This window comes from Hyaena hyaena, unplaced genomic scaffold (genome assembly GCF_003009895.1).
Source record: "Hyaena hyaena isolate Hyena2069 unplaced genomic scaffold, ASM300989v1 scaffold_369, whole genome shotgun sequence".
NCBI classification, from domain to species: Eukaryota; Metazoa; Chordata; class Mammalia; order Carnivora; family Hyaenidae; genus Hyaena; species Hyaena hyaena.
In genome coordinates, this window is record NW_024081000.1 from 1,197,279 (window position 1) to 1,213,388 (window position 16,110).

The 16,110-nt window shown below is 38.3% G+C and overlaps 1 protein-coding gene across 2 annotated transcripts in view; it reads right to left on the reverse strand.

The window, feature by feature from the left end:
- The window catches only part of KIF27 (kinesin family member 27), an 85,182-nt gene that overhangs the window by 16,033 nt on the left and 53,039 nt on the right, over nt 1–16,110 (reverse strand). For both annotated transcript variants that reach the window (XM_039250400.1, XM_039250402.1), the window contains exons 11-13: nt 15,436–15,633; nt 7,570–7,683; nt 4,023–4,199 (exon numbers count right to left, since the gene is read on the reverse strand). In XM_039250400.1, coding sequence (XP_039106331.1) covers nt 4,023–4,199; nt 7,570–7,683; nt 15,436–15,633 — 489 coding nt within the window. The remainder of the gene's footprint in view (nt 1–4,022; nt 4,200–7,569; nt 7,684–15,435; nt 15,634–16,110) is intronic.

Consider the following 16,110-nt stretch of genomic DNA (forward strand, 5'->3'; position numbering starts at 1 on the left):
TCCCCCTCTTGCATGCTCTCTCTAGAATATAAAAAACATTTTGAAAAAATTAAAAATGTTTAAATTTCCAGCAGTTCTCATTTTATGGATAGAGTATATAATCTTTCACCACCTTGAGAATATTAAAGATTTTGGGGAAGTTTTTTCAGCTCCTTCCTCTATATCTGATGTCTCTGAGCTTTTTATCTTTTGATCTCTTTCATGTTAGTAGCATTCCTGACATGGACGTCACATTTAAGAGTCAGGAATGAAAATGCTGATAAGCTCTGTGGTAGGTACACTTTGTCACCATAGGATGTATCTGGGGTCTGGCCACTTAGTTGGGGGCGCCCAATCCTGCTTGGAAGTATAAACCTGGCTGCCAACATTTTGGGATCCAAGTAGGGGTTAGGAAATGCCTCACTTCTGCCTTCTGAAAATCTTAGTCCCTTCACTTCAGAGTCTTTTTGTATTCTATGTGAATTCTATCTCATAAAGGTATTATTAAAAAAAACCAAACCACCAGACAAACAAAAAAACCTAGGGGCGCCTAGTGGCTTAGTTGGTTAAATGTCTGACTTTGGCTCAGGTTATGATCTCACAGTTGGTGGGTTCGAGCCCTACATCAGGCTCTGTGCTGACAGCTCAGAGCCTGGAACCTCCTTCAGATTCTGTGTCTCCCTCTCTCTCTGCCCCTCCTCTGCTCATGCTCTGTCTCTCAAAAAAAAAAAAAAAAAGCTAATGCTACAGCTCTGAATCATGTCCCGCTTAAGCTCTCAAGGCATTTGGATTTCAGCCTCTTCTGCTAAGTCAGTAACTACTTATCTATACCTTCCCGTCTTACATATTTTGGTAATCTTTTATCTCTATCTTTTTTTTCCCCTTTATGGGCTTTTAGCTTTTATTGAGTAATAGCTTGAGATCTAATTCACATACCAAACAATTTACCTATTTATTTACTTTTAAAGATTTTAAGTAATCTCTATACCCAATATGGGGCTTGAACTCCCAATCCTGAGACCAAGAGTTGCACACTCCACAGACTGAGCCAACCAGGTGGTCCTCAGTCACCTATTTAAAGTGTATAATTCAATGGTTTTTTGTATATTCACAGAGTTGTGCACCCATAACAACTATCAACTTTAGAACGTTTTTATTGTCCTCAAAAATAAAGCCCCATGTCCCCTAGCAGTCATTCCATTCCCCACCCCCACTCAGCCCTAAGTAACCATTATTCTACTTTCTGTTTCTACAGAATTGTCTCATCTGCACGTTGATATAAATTACATGTACATACAATATGTGTCTTTCATGGCCAGTTTCTTTCCCTTAACACAACGTGTTTGGGGTTCATCCATGTGGTAGCATGTATCAGAACTTCATTCCTTTCTAAGGCTGAGTCACACTCCCTAGTATGAATATACCACTTTCCGTTTGCCCCATTCATCAGCTGATGGGACATTTGAGTGTTTTTCATTTTGAAGCTGTTCTGAATAATGCTGTTATTACGCATATTCATGTACAAGCTTTTGTGCAGATACGTGCTTTCGCTTCTCTTGGATATATACCTAGGAGTGGCATTGCTGGGTGATGTAGTAATGCCATGATTAGCCTTTTGAGGAACTGCAAGATAGTTATCCATGGCAATCGTACCTTTTTACAATCCCACAAGCAGTGTATGAAAATTCCAATTCCTTCATACAGTCACCAACACTTATTATCTATTTTTCTGACCACAGCCATCCCTGTAAGTATGAAGCAGTATCTCATCTATGTTTTGATTAGCATATCCCTGGTGGCTAATGAGGTCTCATATGTTTATTGGCCAATCTTCCTTGAGAAATGCAGATCCTTCCTTGAGGATCTAGTTGCCCATTTTTAATTGAGTTGTCTTTTGAGTACTGAGTTAAGACTTCTTTATATATTCTAGAGACAAGTCCTTTATCAAGTATATAATTTGCAAACATTTCCCCTCATTCTCTGGGTTGTCTTTTCAACACCAACTTTCTTGATGGTGTCCTTTGCATAACAAATGTTTTTAAATTTTGATGAAGTCCAATTTATCTAATGTTTCTTTTATTGCTTATGCTTTAGGTATAATATCAAAGAAACTATTGCTTAACCCAAGGTTACAAAGATTCACACCTTTGTTTTCTTCTAAGGGTTTTATAGTTTTACCTCCTACATTTAGGACTTTGACTTATTTTGAGTTGAAATCGTATATGGTATGAAAATAGTTTTTTTATATTACAGTCCATGTCCAAAATACATAGGATTGAGCCTTATAAACACTTCTTAAACACTGAAAAAGGACATAATCTATTCACACCTTTTGTTCGGAAAAGAACCAAGCAGTGTAATACTTCAAGTTTCTCTTCTGTTTCATTAAAACAATCTTCATAGAATCAATTTTGCTTTGCTCTGCTGTGAGTTTCATTTATTTGTACTCTCTACTTATCTCAGTATGGTCTTGCTTCCTAAATTTTACTCTTGTTCAAAGTAGAAAACTTCAATTTTTACCCCCTGTATCATGAAACAAACTTATTTTAGGAAAAAGATTTTCCTCCTCATTCCTTTTTATTTTTTCTTTTTTATTCTTTTGTGATACGGAACATATAGTAAAGGTCCTAGTTTATCTTTTCTATTTACTCACTTGATATTTAAATGTGTTCCTCTCCTCTGCTGTCATTTACATGTTTTGAGGGGTAGCTTTTCAAACTCAGCCCTGACAGGGGCACCTGGCTGGTTCCTCTGAAGGAGTATGTGACCCTTGATCCCAGACTGGTGAGTTTGAGCCCCATGTCAGGTATAGAGATTACTTAAAAATACTACTGAACTTAAAAAGTTAATAAAAATAAAAATAAAACTTGGCCCTGACAGGCAGCGTGAGCAAGCTACCTGGATATAGCACCAGCAACTAGGCTGGTTGCGGGCGCTGCCCCCATCCCTGGGTCCCACAGCCTGATGCCAATAGCTATTCAACATGATTGGGGAAAGGAAAAGAGAGCTGAGGTAAGTTCAGGTCTCCATGCTTATCTGCCTATTATATTGAAGTGGAGAGGTTAAGAACACACGACCATCATCTCAGATCTTAAAGGTCTAGATGCTGACTGAAAGGAAGGTGTAATAAAGAGGCAGGTCATTGATCCACTCTGTTCAATTGCTCAATGTACAGACTATCCTCAACCTGCTGGGTAGAAAGTCCTCTTCAAGTCTGGGGCAAGCCAGCTTCATTTCAGATGCTGTTACTGCTATGGTAGAAACCATAGCTACATCCAAAAAACTCATCTCCTGGTTCTTCTATTCCCTCCAAAATCTTTTTTTTTTTTCTTCAAAACTTGAAACTGAGGCAAACTCCTTCATAAAAATCACTTCTTTGGCTCATGAAACCTGCGTTCTCCAGCAAAAGTTCTTGTAAAGGTCCCCAAGTCATTATAATTTGAAAACTGAACAAATATTCATTACATAAAATCTCTCTTTTACAGCAACCCTGCAAACCCCTAACTTTGGGTAGTGGAATAGTTAGATCATTTTTAAGTCCATGTTCCCAAATTACCAGTGTTCTCTATACAGCATCAAATGGTACGATTTATTTCTTAAATATCTGCTAAAGTTATTAATAAAGGTTGCAGGGGGAAATGAAGAGTTAGTGCTTAACAGTTACAGACTTCGTGTTTGGAGTAATAAAACATTTGGAAATAGGGTGATGGCTGTATAGCACTGTGAATGTAAAACCACCGAATCACACACTTAAAAATGGGGAGAATGGCAAATTTTAGGTTATGTCTAATTTACCCTAATTTTTCAAATACCCAAAAATGTTAATAATATATTTGGCAGAACACTGAACATTTGACTTCAAAACTGCAATAGATTTTAGTAGTGGTCGTTTAATAAGCAGTAATATGCAAAATACATTGAAAACCAGAACAGTTTTCTTTTAGTTTCGAATTTCATAGTAGTATGCTTTACTTCTTAGGGAGAAAAGTAATCCTGGTTTATACAGCTTACAACCAGAGCCAAAAGCATAACAAATAGCATACCTGACTAGATCTCAACTTCTTATTTTCCAGGTGGCTCTTCTCCTGTAACAGGGCCTCCTTCTTACACACTATGGCCTCTCGTTTTTTTAAATCTTCTTCCAGCTCCTCCAATTCTTGGCGTTGGCTCAGGACTTTTTCTACTTCTTCATCTAACCATTTCTTTTGCTCATCCATTTTCTACATTAAAATTTCAAAGAAATGTTACATCATTTGTTTTTCTTCTGCCATAGGACGTCTATGGTATGATATCATTTCAGACCGGCTAAAATACCTTAAATGAACATTTCGAAACGAATGGTGAGAATAATAAAACAGTGTTGTCTAAAATCATCAGGAAGTGGTGCCATTTAACATCTTGCTGTGTTTTGTGGGAAATTAAGATGTATTCTCCAAACATGTTTGAGAGCGGGATTTTCTAGGCTGACAAAGGGCTGACAATTTTCCATACGTATATTAAGAGTTAATTCTGAGAACAGGCTGGGGGTCTTTTTCTCTGTCGTGGAGGAGCACACCCCCATCACAGCACTGACACTGCCGGTTGCTCTACAGTCAGTCTTTCCCCGACCTGAGCTCCACGAGTGACTACCTCTCTATCCCCAATGCCTGGTCTACTTCCTGGCCCACGACTGGCCTTCAATAAAATGCTATATGAGTGACTGACTGAATGCCTGATTAAATTAATTAATCAAAGAAGTAAGTAAATGAAAACACAGAGTAGAAGACACATATAATACAGCATGGAAATCCATTCTGCACTGTAGCCTGTCAACATCAATTATAAGATACAGTGAGCTGGAAAGATTGCCAAAACAAGCATCTGAGTATTCTCTCAAATTGAGAATACCCAAAAAGAAAAAAGTATGAATGGAATACAACTGTCCAAGATGAGCTCTACCAAGCACCCATCTGCACTGCAGACAGGGTAATGAAGCAATGCCAGATAAACAACAACTAACAGGAAAACAAATCAATACGGTACTATTCTCCAGTTCTTCTCCAACTTGATAAAAATAGTGCTTAGAAAACTATATTAAAAAATGAGATGGGGTGTGTGGGTGGCTCGTCGGTTAAGCATCTAATTCTTGATTTTGACTCGTCATGATCTCACAGTTTGTGAGACTGAGCCCTGCATCAGGCTCTGTGCTGACAGCACAAGCCTGCTTGGGGTTCTCTCTCTCCCTCTCTGCCCCTCCCCCACTTGTGCTCTCTCTAAAAATAAATATTTTTTAAAAACCCAATGAGACAGTGAATATGCATGAGGAAAAGAGACTGAAGTGGCCAAAGGAAAGTAGACCCAGTGCTATGCAGTCCTGCACCCACACCTAGATAGCATGGCCCTATAAGCACTATTACATCCAAATAATATTGAAGAAACAGGAAGGATATCCCAGAACAACTACAGAGACACTTCAGTTTTGTTATATCCAGCTCTACCTTAGAAACTCCATATAGGAGAAACTACAAAGTCTAGCAATTAGCTAAAACATATTCCAGGGTGCCTGGGTGGCTCAGTCGGTTGAGCGTCCGACTTAGGCTCAGGTCATGATCTCACAGTTTGTGTGTTCAAGCCCCGCGTTGGGCTCTGTGCTGGCAGCTCAGAGCCTAGAGCCTGCTTCCGATTCTATGTGTCCCTCTCTCTCTCCTTCCCCTGCTCATGATCTGTCTCTGTTTCTCAAAAATAAATAAATGTTAAAATAAAAAATAAAACATATTCCATAAACATTCCTTGACTTGGAGTGGGGTTTGAAAAATTAATAACAGATCTTTTGTAAGGTCCATTCCAATAGGAGGAAAACCTGAAAAGCTACGATTATTGATAATAAATGCTGTATACAGCTAACTCTAGGTACCATGTCAGCAAAAATGGAGGGAGGGATTGGATTGGCTCTGTCCGGGAAATGGTAGAAATGTCAGTGCTGGCCTCACAGAGTAAGAAATATTTTAGTAGTGCTTTGAAGAATCGGTAGGAGTTCGCATAACACAGGTTTTTTAGGGCAATAATAAATAAGTGGATTTTTCTGCATTTGATATAATAAAGGCTAGGATTTGTACAATTCACTGTATCTTACTAAGTTTTCTGAAAATTTCTTGATATGTCTTTTCTCCTTTTATAGCAAAGGTTCCTATGACACAGCCCCAATTTTAAATACTTTCTTATAAAGGAGCTTTAGAACAAATCAATATCCTATTCTTAGCTCTTTGGAAACCCATATTGATTACCTTGTAATCTTGTTCTTCTTTAGAGTCAAATTCTGGAAAGTGGGTTTTCTTTTGCAGTGTTAAAAAACATGTTTTGTTTTTGTTTTTTTAATATTTTAAGTATTTTTAACCCATAGCAAGCTGTGGGAATCTTTTTATTATTGTATTCATTTAAAATTTAGATTCTTTGTGTTTTGAAAAACGGGTCCCACTACACTGGACATCCCGCACTCTCCTACTCTCCAACAAACTCTTTCTGCTCAGAATTATTATTACCAAGCAGCACAGAGTGTCAGAGTAATAGCACTTTAACCAATGTCTAAAACACATGAGGCAAAATAAATAACTGGGAATACTTCATGTCCTCAATTTTACTGTTAAAATATATAAAATTTCAGAAAGAGCAAATAAATTTTTCAGAATTAAGGTGATGTAATTAGTACTTGAGTATAGTTTTAAGTGCAGTATTTTTAAGAATTTTAGAATTGCCATTTTGAATTTACATAAAGTTAAAATTTTGTTTCTTTGAACTTTGAGTTAAAGATAACACTTTTTAAATGTGGCACTAAAATGGAATACTTGAGTGGCTCAGTTGGTTGAGTGTCTGACTCTTAGTTTTGGCTCACGTCGTGATTTCATGGCTTGTGAATTCAAGCCCTACATGGGGACTCTTGGCTAATAGCATGGAGTCTGCTTGTGATTCCCTATCTCCCTCCCTCTCTCTGCCTCTTTCCCTCTCTCTCTCTCTCTCAAAAATATATAAACATTTTAAAAATTAATGTGGCACTAAACCAGTAATTTTTTACTACATCATATATGGTACATATACAATTCAGTTATATTTGAATGGAGGGCTCTGATTTTTAGAAATATATTGTTTCCATGGAAATAAATACAATCCAGTGAACATGGATTTCATGTTTACATTCTACACCACTCAAATAAATGCATTCTACAGAAATAAGAATACAAGCACATTTTTGGATGAGAGTAACTTTTTTTGAAATGTTTATTTTATTTTTGAGAGATTCAAGTGGGAGAGGGGCAGAGAGACAGAAGGGAGAGAGAGCAAATCCCAAGCAGGCTCCGTGCTGACAGCAGTGAGTCTGACACAGGCTCAAACTCACGAACTGTGAAATCATGACCTGAGCCAAAGTCAGATGTTCAGGTGCCACGAGAGTAATTTTTTAATAACAGAAAAGCTTTGGGAGAAACATTAGAAAATTTGTAGTCAAGTGGCAAAGTCTAGTGTTTGAAGATTTTATTCAGAGTCCACCACTTTTTACCTCTATTTAAATAATCATCAAAGCAAAGAGAACACAGGAAACACTAAATAGAATCGACAAACCTGGAACTGGTCTATACTTCCAAACGAACCTTTTCTCGTTTTCATCGTAAATGCATCAAGGTCCTCTGTTTTCAGCGTCACAGCTTCTTCCTGTTCGGTTTTTGACTTTAGTTCCTGTGGAGAACAGAAATTAAAAACACCTTACTGCTTTTACTACCTGGCCATCATTAAATATTTATGCAGATAGTCATTTCCTTCACATTTACTTTCTTCACTGCAAAAAGAAAGAAAATGAGTAGAGGAAGGTTGGGGCTATTTGAGAAGAAAAAAATGTTAGCCCCTCAATGAAGCAACAAAATCTCACAGCAAATCAAGGTTTACTAACAACACTTGTTTTTTTTTTTTTAATCGTTTGCCAGTGTTATAAATCAGCACAAACAGGCTGAGAGTCTGAAAATTATAAATGTGCTTTTCTCTTCTGCCTTTGTGAGCTCATGACCTTTAAGTTCATCTCCCCAAGGCACCCATCTGCCATGAGGATATCAGAATTTATGACAGTAGAAATAAAAAAAGTAATATTCAGTTTCTGGCATTCACAAATAGGATTTTTTCCTATTTGAGAACAGCCTTTCAAGATAGATGATGGGGGATGCCTGACTGGCTCAGTTGTTATAGCATGCAGCTCTTAATCTCGAGGTCGTGAGTTCAAGCCCCATGTTGGGTTGTAGAGATTGCTTAAATAAACTTTTTTTTTAAAAAGATAGGGGGCACCTGGGTGGCTCAGTCAGTTAAACGTCTGACTCTTGATTTTGGCTCCCATCATGATCTCATGGTTCGTGAGACTGAGCCCCGCATCTGACTGTGCTGACAGCACGGACCCTGCTTGGGATGCTCTCTCTCACTCTCTCTCTGCCCCTCCCCTGCTTGTGCTCTCTCTCTCACAATACGTAAGTAAGTAAGTAAATAAATAAAATTTAAAAGACAGAGCATGGTCCTTTAGTTTCCATCCAGATTTTAAGAAGCCTCAGGAGTTCTCCTGGGGTTCAGAGGAGATGGCTCTGTCCACCACTATGGTGTGGCAGGAATAAGGAAGGGGCCATGAACCAAAGTGGGCTGGTCTGCATTACTATTGGTTACTGGTCCATGACACATAAGGACAGAAATCGAAAGTATTTAGAAATCTTTATAACAATTGGACAGAATAGTTTTATGTCTGTTGAATAACAGTTATAATAAATAATTCAAAGATAGACTTTATTGTATATTTTAATTTTTTATTTCATTTTCACTTTACTACTAGTTCATGTTTTATGAAAGTATTGGGCTGTGACAAAGTAATAATAAAATGAAAACTGCACCTTCTCCACAGGTAATTTCAGAAGTGCAGATATAAAGAAAGTAAAAGGAAACTCTATCATGTTCTAGCCCTGGGAATGGCAGAAAGAAAAAGAGACGGTAAGAAAGATGTGTGTCCCAATTTTCCTCCCTCCAAATTCTGGCCCAGAAAGGGGGTGATAGGTAAGGTAGATCACTAAGGGCAGAGGGAGAACATGCAGCCTGCGATGCAGAGGACCCACACCCACACGGGGCTGCCCAGCCTCGCTGAAACAGTGGAGAATTTTGATCAGGAAAGAGAGATTATGGGCACCTGAGTGGCTAAGCGGTAAAGTGTCTGACTGTTGATTTTGGCTCAGGTCATGATTTCACAATTCATGAGTTGGAGCCTCATGTAGAGCTCTGCACTGAGAGTGCGGAGCCTGCTTGGGATTCTCTGTCTCCCTCTCTCTCTGCCCCTCCCCTGTTCATGCTCTGTCTCAAAAATAAATAAACATTTATATAAAAAAGAAAGGAAGGAAGGAGGGATGGAAGGAAGGAAGGGAAGAAAAAAAGGAAAGAGACTTATATAGATTCCTTGGCTTCAAGTGACACGGGTCCTAAGAACCAGTGACTGTTTCCCCACGATAACTGACTCCAGAAGTGGACAAGCCACTGGGCCAGCAAGATAAATGGGAGACCTAGTAGCCTCAATGGGGATTCATAATGCCAGAAGGAGGTGAGACGAAGCCAAAGCACCTCCACGCTCTAAACTGAAAGCGAGACCAGACTACAAGTTTATACCAACTCTGGGCTCCATCATCAGAGCCCAGCAAAGAAAAGCAGACGAGAAGGCAGGTCCCAACCAGTCACACCCAAGGACCAACTGAAATCCAGGTGATCCTTTTCTCTTCAACTCCATATGATGCAATAAAAGCTGTATACCCGAGTATCACATACACCGGACAGAATATTCTTATTCAAGAAAGCAGAGAGTTATTTACAGGAAATGGTTAAATTACCAGAGTAAGGTTTGAACAGACTGGACATATAGTTTGTTCCTAGACTTCCAGCAATTATCGTGACGTGGATTGGGCAGGGTGAGAGGGGTGGTGGTGTCATAAAGAATACAGGTCTGCTTTAGACTAAATAAATTTTCTCTGCTCACCTGCATTGTATTACAAGTGAATCTGACCCTGTTATATTTACCCATTAATTTTTTCATTCTCTCATTCATAGCAATAACTTAGCCCCTGTCATAGTCACAGCAACCCCAAGATGCTGAAACAAAGGCACCTTAGAGTTACTCAGAGCAGACTCTGTGCCCTTCCTCTTCTTGCACAAAGGTTTTAAGAGTATAGTAGTAGTAGGTCTCATCCTCTCTACGTGTTACTCTCGACATTATTGCCATTCTCTTATGATGTAATTCCTGTTATAATATTAACATAACTGTTCACCAGGTACAATGCCAGGCTTTTCACATCTATTTAATTATCCCACTTAATTCTCATAATCTTCTGAGACAGGGACTATTAAAAAGCTCCATTTTATAGCTGGGGAAATTGGTGCTTAGAGCAGTAAAAAGCTCAAGATCACACTATGGCACACAATTTCAGGGCTTCCCATACTTTTTCTTAACAGCTTATCCACGGACTTCAGTTAAGAACTGGTACTCCAAGGAGAACCTACACAGAGGTCACAGTATTCTCCAGAAATGGTTTACTCAAAGGGAGAATGAACAGGGGGCATGTTAGAAAGTTAGCTCCAAACACAGGATTGTGAGCAGCTTTTCTGTTTTTTGCGTGAAGTAGTGGAAACTAATATATCTCTGGAGCAGACATTTTCCTTTTTCTGGAATACCTGTTCTCCCTTTAAATAGGGCCGTTTCCCTAGAATGAGAGATATGGCTAGAAGAAACAAAACTGCCCTAGATGAAAATGTAAAAAGTTTAAGTTACAGGCACATTTGCATTTCAGTAGACTATGCATGCACTCTGACGAAAAGTTTTCTCTTTTCCCTAAACAGAGACTTAGAGTGCCAAGTCTTGTTGGTTTAAACCATGATCTATGGAGAGCTGAGAAGCTGAGACCCAAAGATCACATGACTGACAGGCAAACCTAATCCTCACACTGGAGGAGGAAGGACCATAACAAAGAGACTAGGTTGTTGGCAGTAGGAATGAGAATTGAACAGGTTAAAGATATTCAGAAGATATAATCTATATAGAACTCAGTGGTTCCTTCTTAGGAAGAAGACAGAGTCAAGGATGACTGCTAGATTTCTAGCTTACCTATTTGAATGGGTTGAAACAGGTAAAGCACATGGAAAACTATATATTTTCCCCCAGGAAGGGAGCAGGGAGGGGAATTGTGGTGAGATAAGTAAGGAAGAGCATGAATTCATCTGTAAGACAATCTAATGAAGATGTCAGTGTTGGATATGGGAATCCAGAGCTCAAAGTACAAATCTGGGGTTAAGGATTAAATTTGGAAGCTGTAAGAGTTTAATTGTTGCCATGGGAAAAGATGAGGTCATCCAAGATAGAAGAGAGAAGAGGCTTAAGCCTAGAGCTTTGAGGAATTCACATATATTAGGACTGATTGTACGGGATGAACTAACAAAGACAGAGAATAAGCAGTCAGAGGAAAAAAACAAAGAGGATATAATTTCACAAAGGCAGAGGAGAAAATACTTCAAGAAGGAAGGAGTGGTGAACTATGCTGGATGCAGCTGAAGTTTTAATGAATTTAGTGACAGAAAGCACTAGTGAGTTTCTCAAGAGCTCTGAAGAGGATGGTGGAGAGAGGAGCCAGATACCAGACTGGAGAGGACGAGGGAATGAATGGAAACAGAAACAGATGCAGTAAACTTTCCCAACTAATTTGGTTATTAAGGTGAGAAGAGAGAAAGAGAAAAGCATAAGGTTAAAGAAGGATAATTTTAAGATGAGGAAAATCCAGGAGCACCTGGGTTAAGCATCTGACTCTTGATTTCGGCTCCGGTCATGGTCTCACAATTTGTGAGTTCAAGCTGGGCTCTGCACTGGCAGCACAGAACCTGCTTGGGAGTCTCTCTCTCCTTCTCTCTCTGCCCCTCCCCTGCTCTCTCTAAAAAATAAATAAACTTAAAAAAAAAAAGGGGGGGGGCACCTGGGTGGAGGCTCAGTTGGTAAAGCATCCAACTTCAGCTCAGGTCATGATCTCAATGGTTAGTGAGTTCGAGCCCTGAGTTGGGCCCTTTGGTGTCAGCATGGAGCCTGCTTTGGATCCTCTGTCTCCCCTTCTCTCTGCCCCTTCCCCCATTCCTCTCTCTCAAATATAAACATTAAGACAAATTAAAAAAAAAAAAAAGATGAGGGGTGCCTATGCAGCTCAGTTAAGTGACCAACTCTTGATTTTCACTCAAGTCATGATCTCATGGTTCCTGAGTTCAAGCCCCGCATCGGGCTCTGTGCTGACAATGTGGAGCTTGCTTGGGATTCTCTCTCCTCTCTCTCCCTCTTTGCCCCTTCCCCACTCGTGTGCACACTCACACACTCTCTCTCCCTCTCAAAAATAAATAAATAAACCTAAAAAAAATGATGAGAAAAAAATCTAAGATGTTTAAAGAAAGAATCTAGGAGAATAGAAAAAGTTGAAAATATTGAAGAAAAAAGAAATGAGATAAAGCACATAGTGCTTAGAACAGTATTAACTGAAGATAAATGTCAACCACTGCTATAATAATTATTACCATTATTATTAAGAATGAGTAACTCAACGAAATTAAGAAAACAATTCCATTTACAATAATATTGAAAAGAATAAAATACCTGGAAATAAATTTAAGCAAAGAGGTAAAAGACTAGTATAATGAAAATCAGAAAGGAGTACTGAAAGAAATTAAAGAAGACCTAAATAAAAGACACCCCATGCTCATGAATAGGAAGACTTAATATTGTCATGTGATGTCAGTATACCCTAAGGACTCTATAGATTAAGCATAATCCATATCAAAATTCCAACGGCCTTTTTTGCAGAAATGGAAATGGTGATGCTTAAATTCATATAGAATTGCAAGAGGCCTCAAAAAAAACAAAACAATCTTCAAAAAGAACAACAAAGTTTAAGGACTTATTTCCAATTTCAAAACTTACTACAAAGCTACAGTATGAAAAACTGTGGTACTAGCATAAGAACAGACATATAGACAAATGGAATAGAACTGAGCTAAGAAATAAATCCATAATATAGTCCATTGATCTTTGGCAAGAGTACCACATCCATTCAATGGGGAAATAATAGTCTCTTCCAGAGATGATGCTGGGACATCTTGATTTCCACATGCAAAAGAATGAAGCTGGACCTTTACCTGGCACAATACACAAAAATTAACTCAAAATCAATCAATGACAAGTACAAGAGCTAAAACCATAAAACTCTTAGAGGAAAACAAGAAAGAAGAAAGTTTTTGTGACTTTAGATTTGGTAATAAAATCTTTAAAGGATATCACAAGCACAAGCAATAAAACATAAACTGGACTTCATAAAAGTTTAAAACTCTGCTGCATCAAAAACTATTATGCTTTTGAAAGTTTAGGGCGCCTGGGTGGCTCAGTCGGTCCAACCTCAGCTCAGGTCATGATCTCACAGTTCATGAGTTCAAGCTGCGTATCGGGCTCTGTGCTGAGAGCTCAGAGCCTGGAGCCTACTTCAGATTCTGTGTCTTCCTCTCTCTCTGCCCTCCCCCACTCACACTCTGTCTCTCTCTCTCTCTCAAAAATAAATGAACAAAAAAAAGTTTTTTTAGTCTTACAAATCTTGCAGACAGGAATTCACCTGCTGTTTAAAAAAAAAAAGTTTAAAGATAACCTACAGAATGGGAAAAATACATAGAAGTCATGTATGTGAGAGTTAGTTTAATGTCCAGAGTACATAAAAGAACTCCTACAAGTTAACAATAAAAAAATAATCCATTTAAAAAGTAGACAAAGAAATTGAATAGACAATTCTCCACACAAGATCTACAAATGGCCAATAAGAGCATGAAAAGATGCTCGACATCATTAGTTGTTAGGGAAATGCAAATTAAAACTACAATGAGATATCACTTCACTCACACTTGGATAACTATAATAAAAAAGGAACAGAAAATAACATGTGGTGGCAGAGATATGGAGAAATTAAAACCCTCATACATTGCTGGTGGAAATGTAAAATGGTGTTACCACTACCAAAAATGGTGGTTCCTGAAAAAACTAAACAGAATTATCCTATGACCCAGCGATTCTACTCCTAACACTTAAAACAGTTAACTTGTAGGCTGATTTTTACCACAGTATTGTTCACAGTAGCCAAAAGGCAGAAGCAGCCCAAGTGTCTACCAATAGATGAACGGATGGACAAAGTGTGGTATGTCCACACAACAGAGTATTATTTGGCCACAAAAAATAATGGTCTGATACATGCTACAACACTGATGAGCCTTGAACACATTATGAAAAGTGAAATAAGCCAGACACAGGATAAATCTTGTATGATTCCATTTACATGAAATAGCTAGAATAGGCAAATTTAGAGAGACAGAAGCAGATGAGAAGTTACCAGGGCTCTGGGGGAAGCGGGAAAAATGTTTGAAAATAGCTAGTGGTCTCAGCTGTACAACATTGTGAATGTAATTGATGTCATGGAACTGTACACCTAAACTTGATTAAAATGAAACATTTTACGTTTATTTTACCAAAACTTATAAAAATTAATAATGTAATATGCCCAAACCCACTGAATTGTTTATTTTACATGGGTGAATTATATGGTATGTGAATAATATCTCAGTACAGCTGTTAAAAAAAAGAATCAGTGACTTGGCTTAAATTATGTTCCAAGCCTTGGGTTCAGCTTAACATTTCAACAGAAAGGAGCCTAGTACCTAGTGCTGGATGAATGTTCGTTATTGCTGTTGCTGTGATCATGATAATCCTCCTCTTTTTCAAAACCTGTGAGTTAAGTTTTAAGTATGATTGAGGCTATTTTTGATAAGAATAAACAGACTCAGAGAAGATAAGTGATGTTCTCAGTAAACAATCCAGCCAGGAACTGAGAAGGCTGGGATTTGAACCCATGCTGGCCTGGCCCCAGAGCCCGGGCTGACACCACTAGCTCCTCCACAGCCCAATCCATTCTATAGAACTGCTGGGCATACAGGCCTGATCATGCTTCTGTTCTTTATGAGTGAAATGGCACCATTTTACCTTGTGCTTTTTCTCATGATGTCACATGGACAATGCATGTCAAAGCACTTTGGAAATGGGAAATCCTATCAAATGTTAGATATATTTTAGGGTCATATATTTATGTTTTTGACAGTCTCTGATAAAGTTAAGGTCCTCATCAGAGTAACTGTTATCACTGTACTTTCTTCTATGAAGTCAAAGCCTTCAAGACAGTACTCAGAATTCAATACATAGGTTTTACTATGTAAATGGACAAAGCATTAAATGAATGAGGACAGCAGCCAAGGAAAGGCCAAGGTCAGATACCGCAGAAGCCAAGTGAATCAAGACCCAGGCTTCATCAGCCCTGAGCCATTTAACATTTCATACTTAGGCTTAGCAGGAAAGTATGACAGTATTACTTTGATTTTTTGTTGATCCCGCTTAATTTCTGCATCCAGTTGCTTCCTTTTTTCATTTTCTTCTCGAAGTCTCTTTTGCAGCTGTACCTTTTGATATTTCAAGTGATCTACGTTCTGCTCCAGCTCATTAGCACGTTTCTCATTTTGGATGCACAGGGATGCCAATTTCTTACTATTTTGCTGCTTCTTCTGTAAGACCTGTGATCATATGGAACATTTCAAAATGAAAAGCTGAATCTCCCGCAAAACTCAAGTTAACAAACTTGTCATTCTATGGCAAAGGTTAGTAGACATTTTGCCTAGATTTTTGTTATTTTTGGTAAGTTCATAATTGTTTTCTACACGTCTACTTTTACAATTGGGTCACCATCATAATTTTCACCAGATACAGAGAATGATGAGACTCCCTGATACAGCCAGCCAAACAGAACAAAACTGATGTCTTTTATTTTTTACTGAATGTTTTAGTTTAAAAATGATAAAAATTAAAAGAATACAAAGCTGAACTTATATTTAGAGACTTCTCTCTGATCTGAATCTATTGTCCTGCTCCCACACAAAATCGCCAATTTCTTAAATATTCTTCCAGAAATAATGGCTATGCATGCAATTGACTTCAGACATATTCTAAATAGACTATTTTTCACCTTCCTTTTTTTGTACTTATCTTAAAGG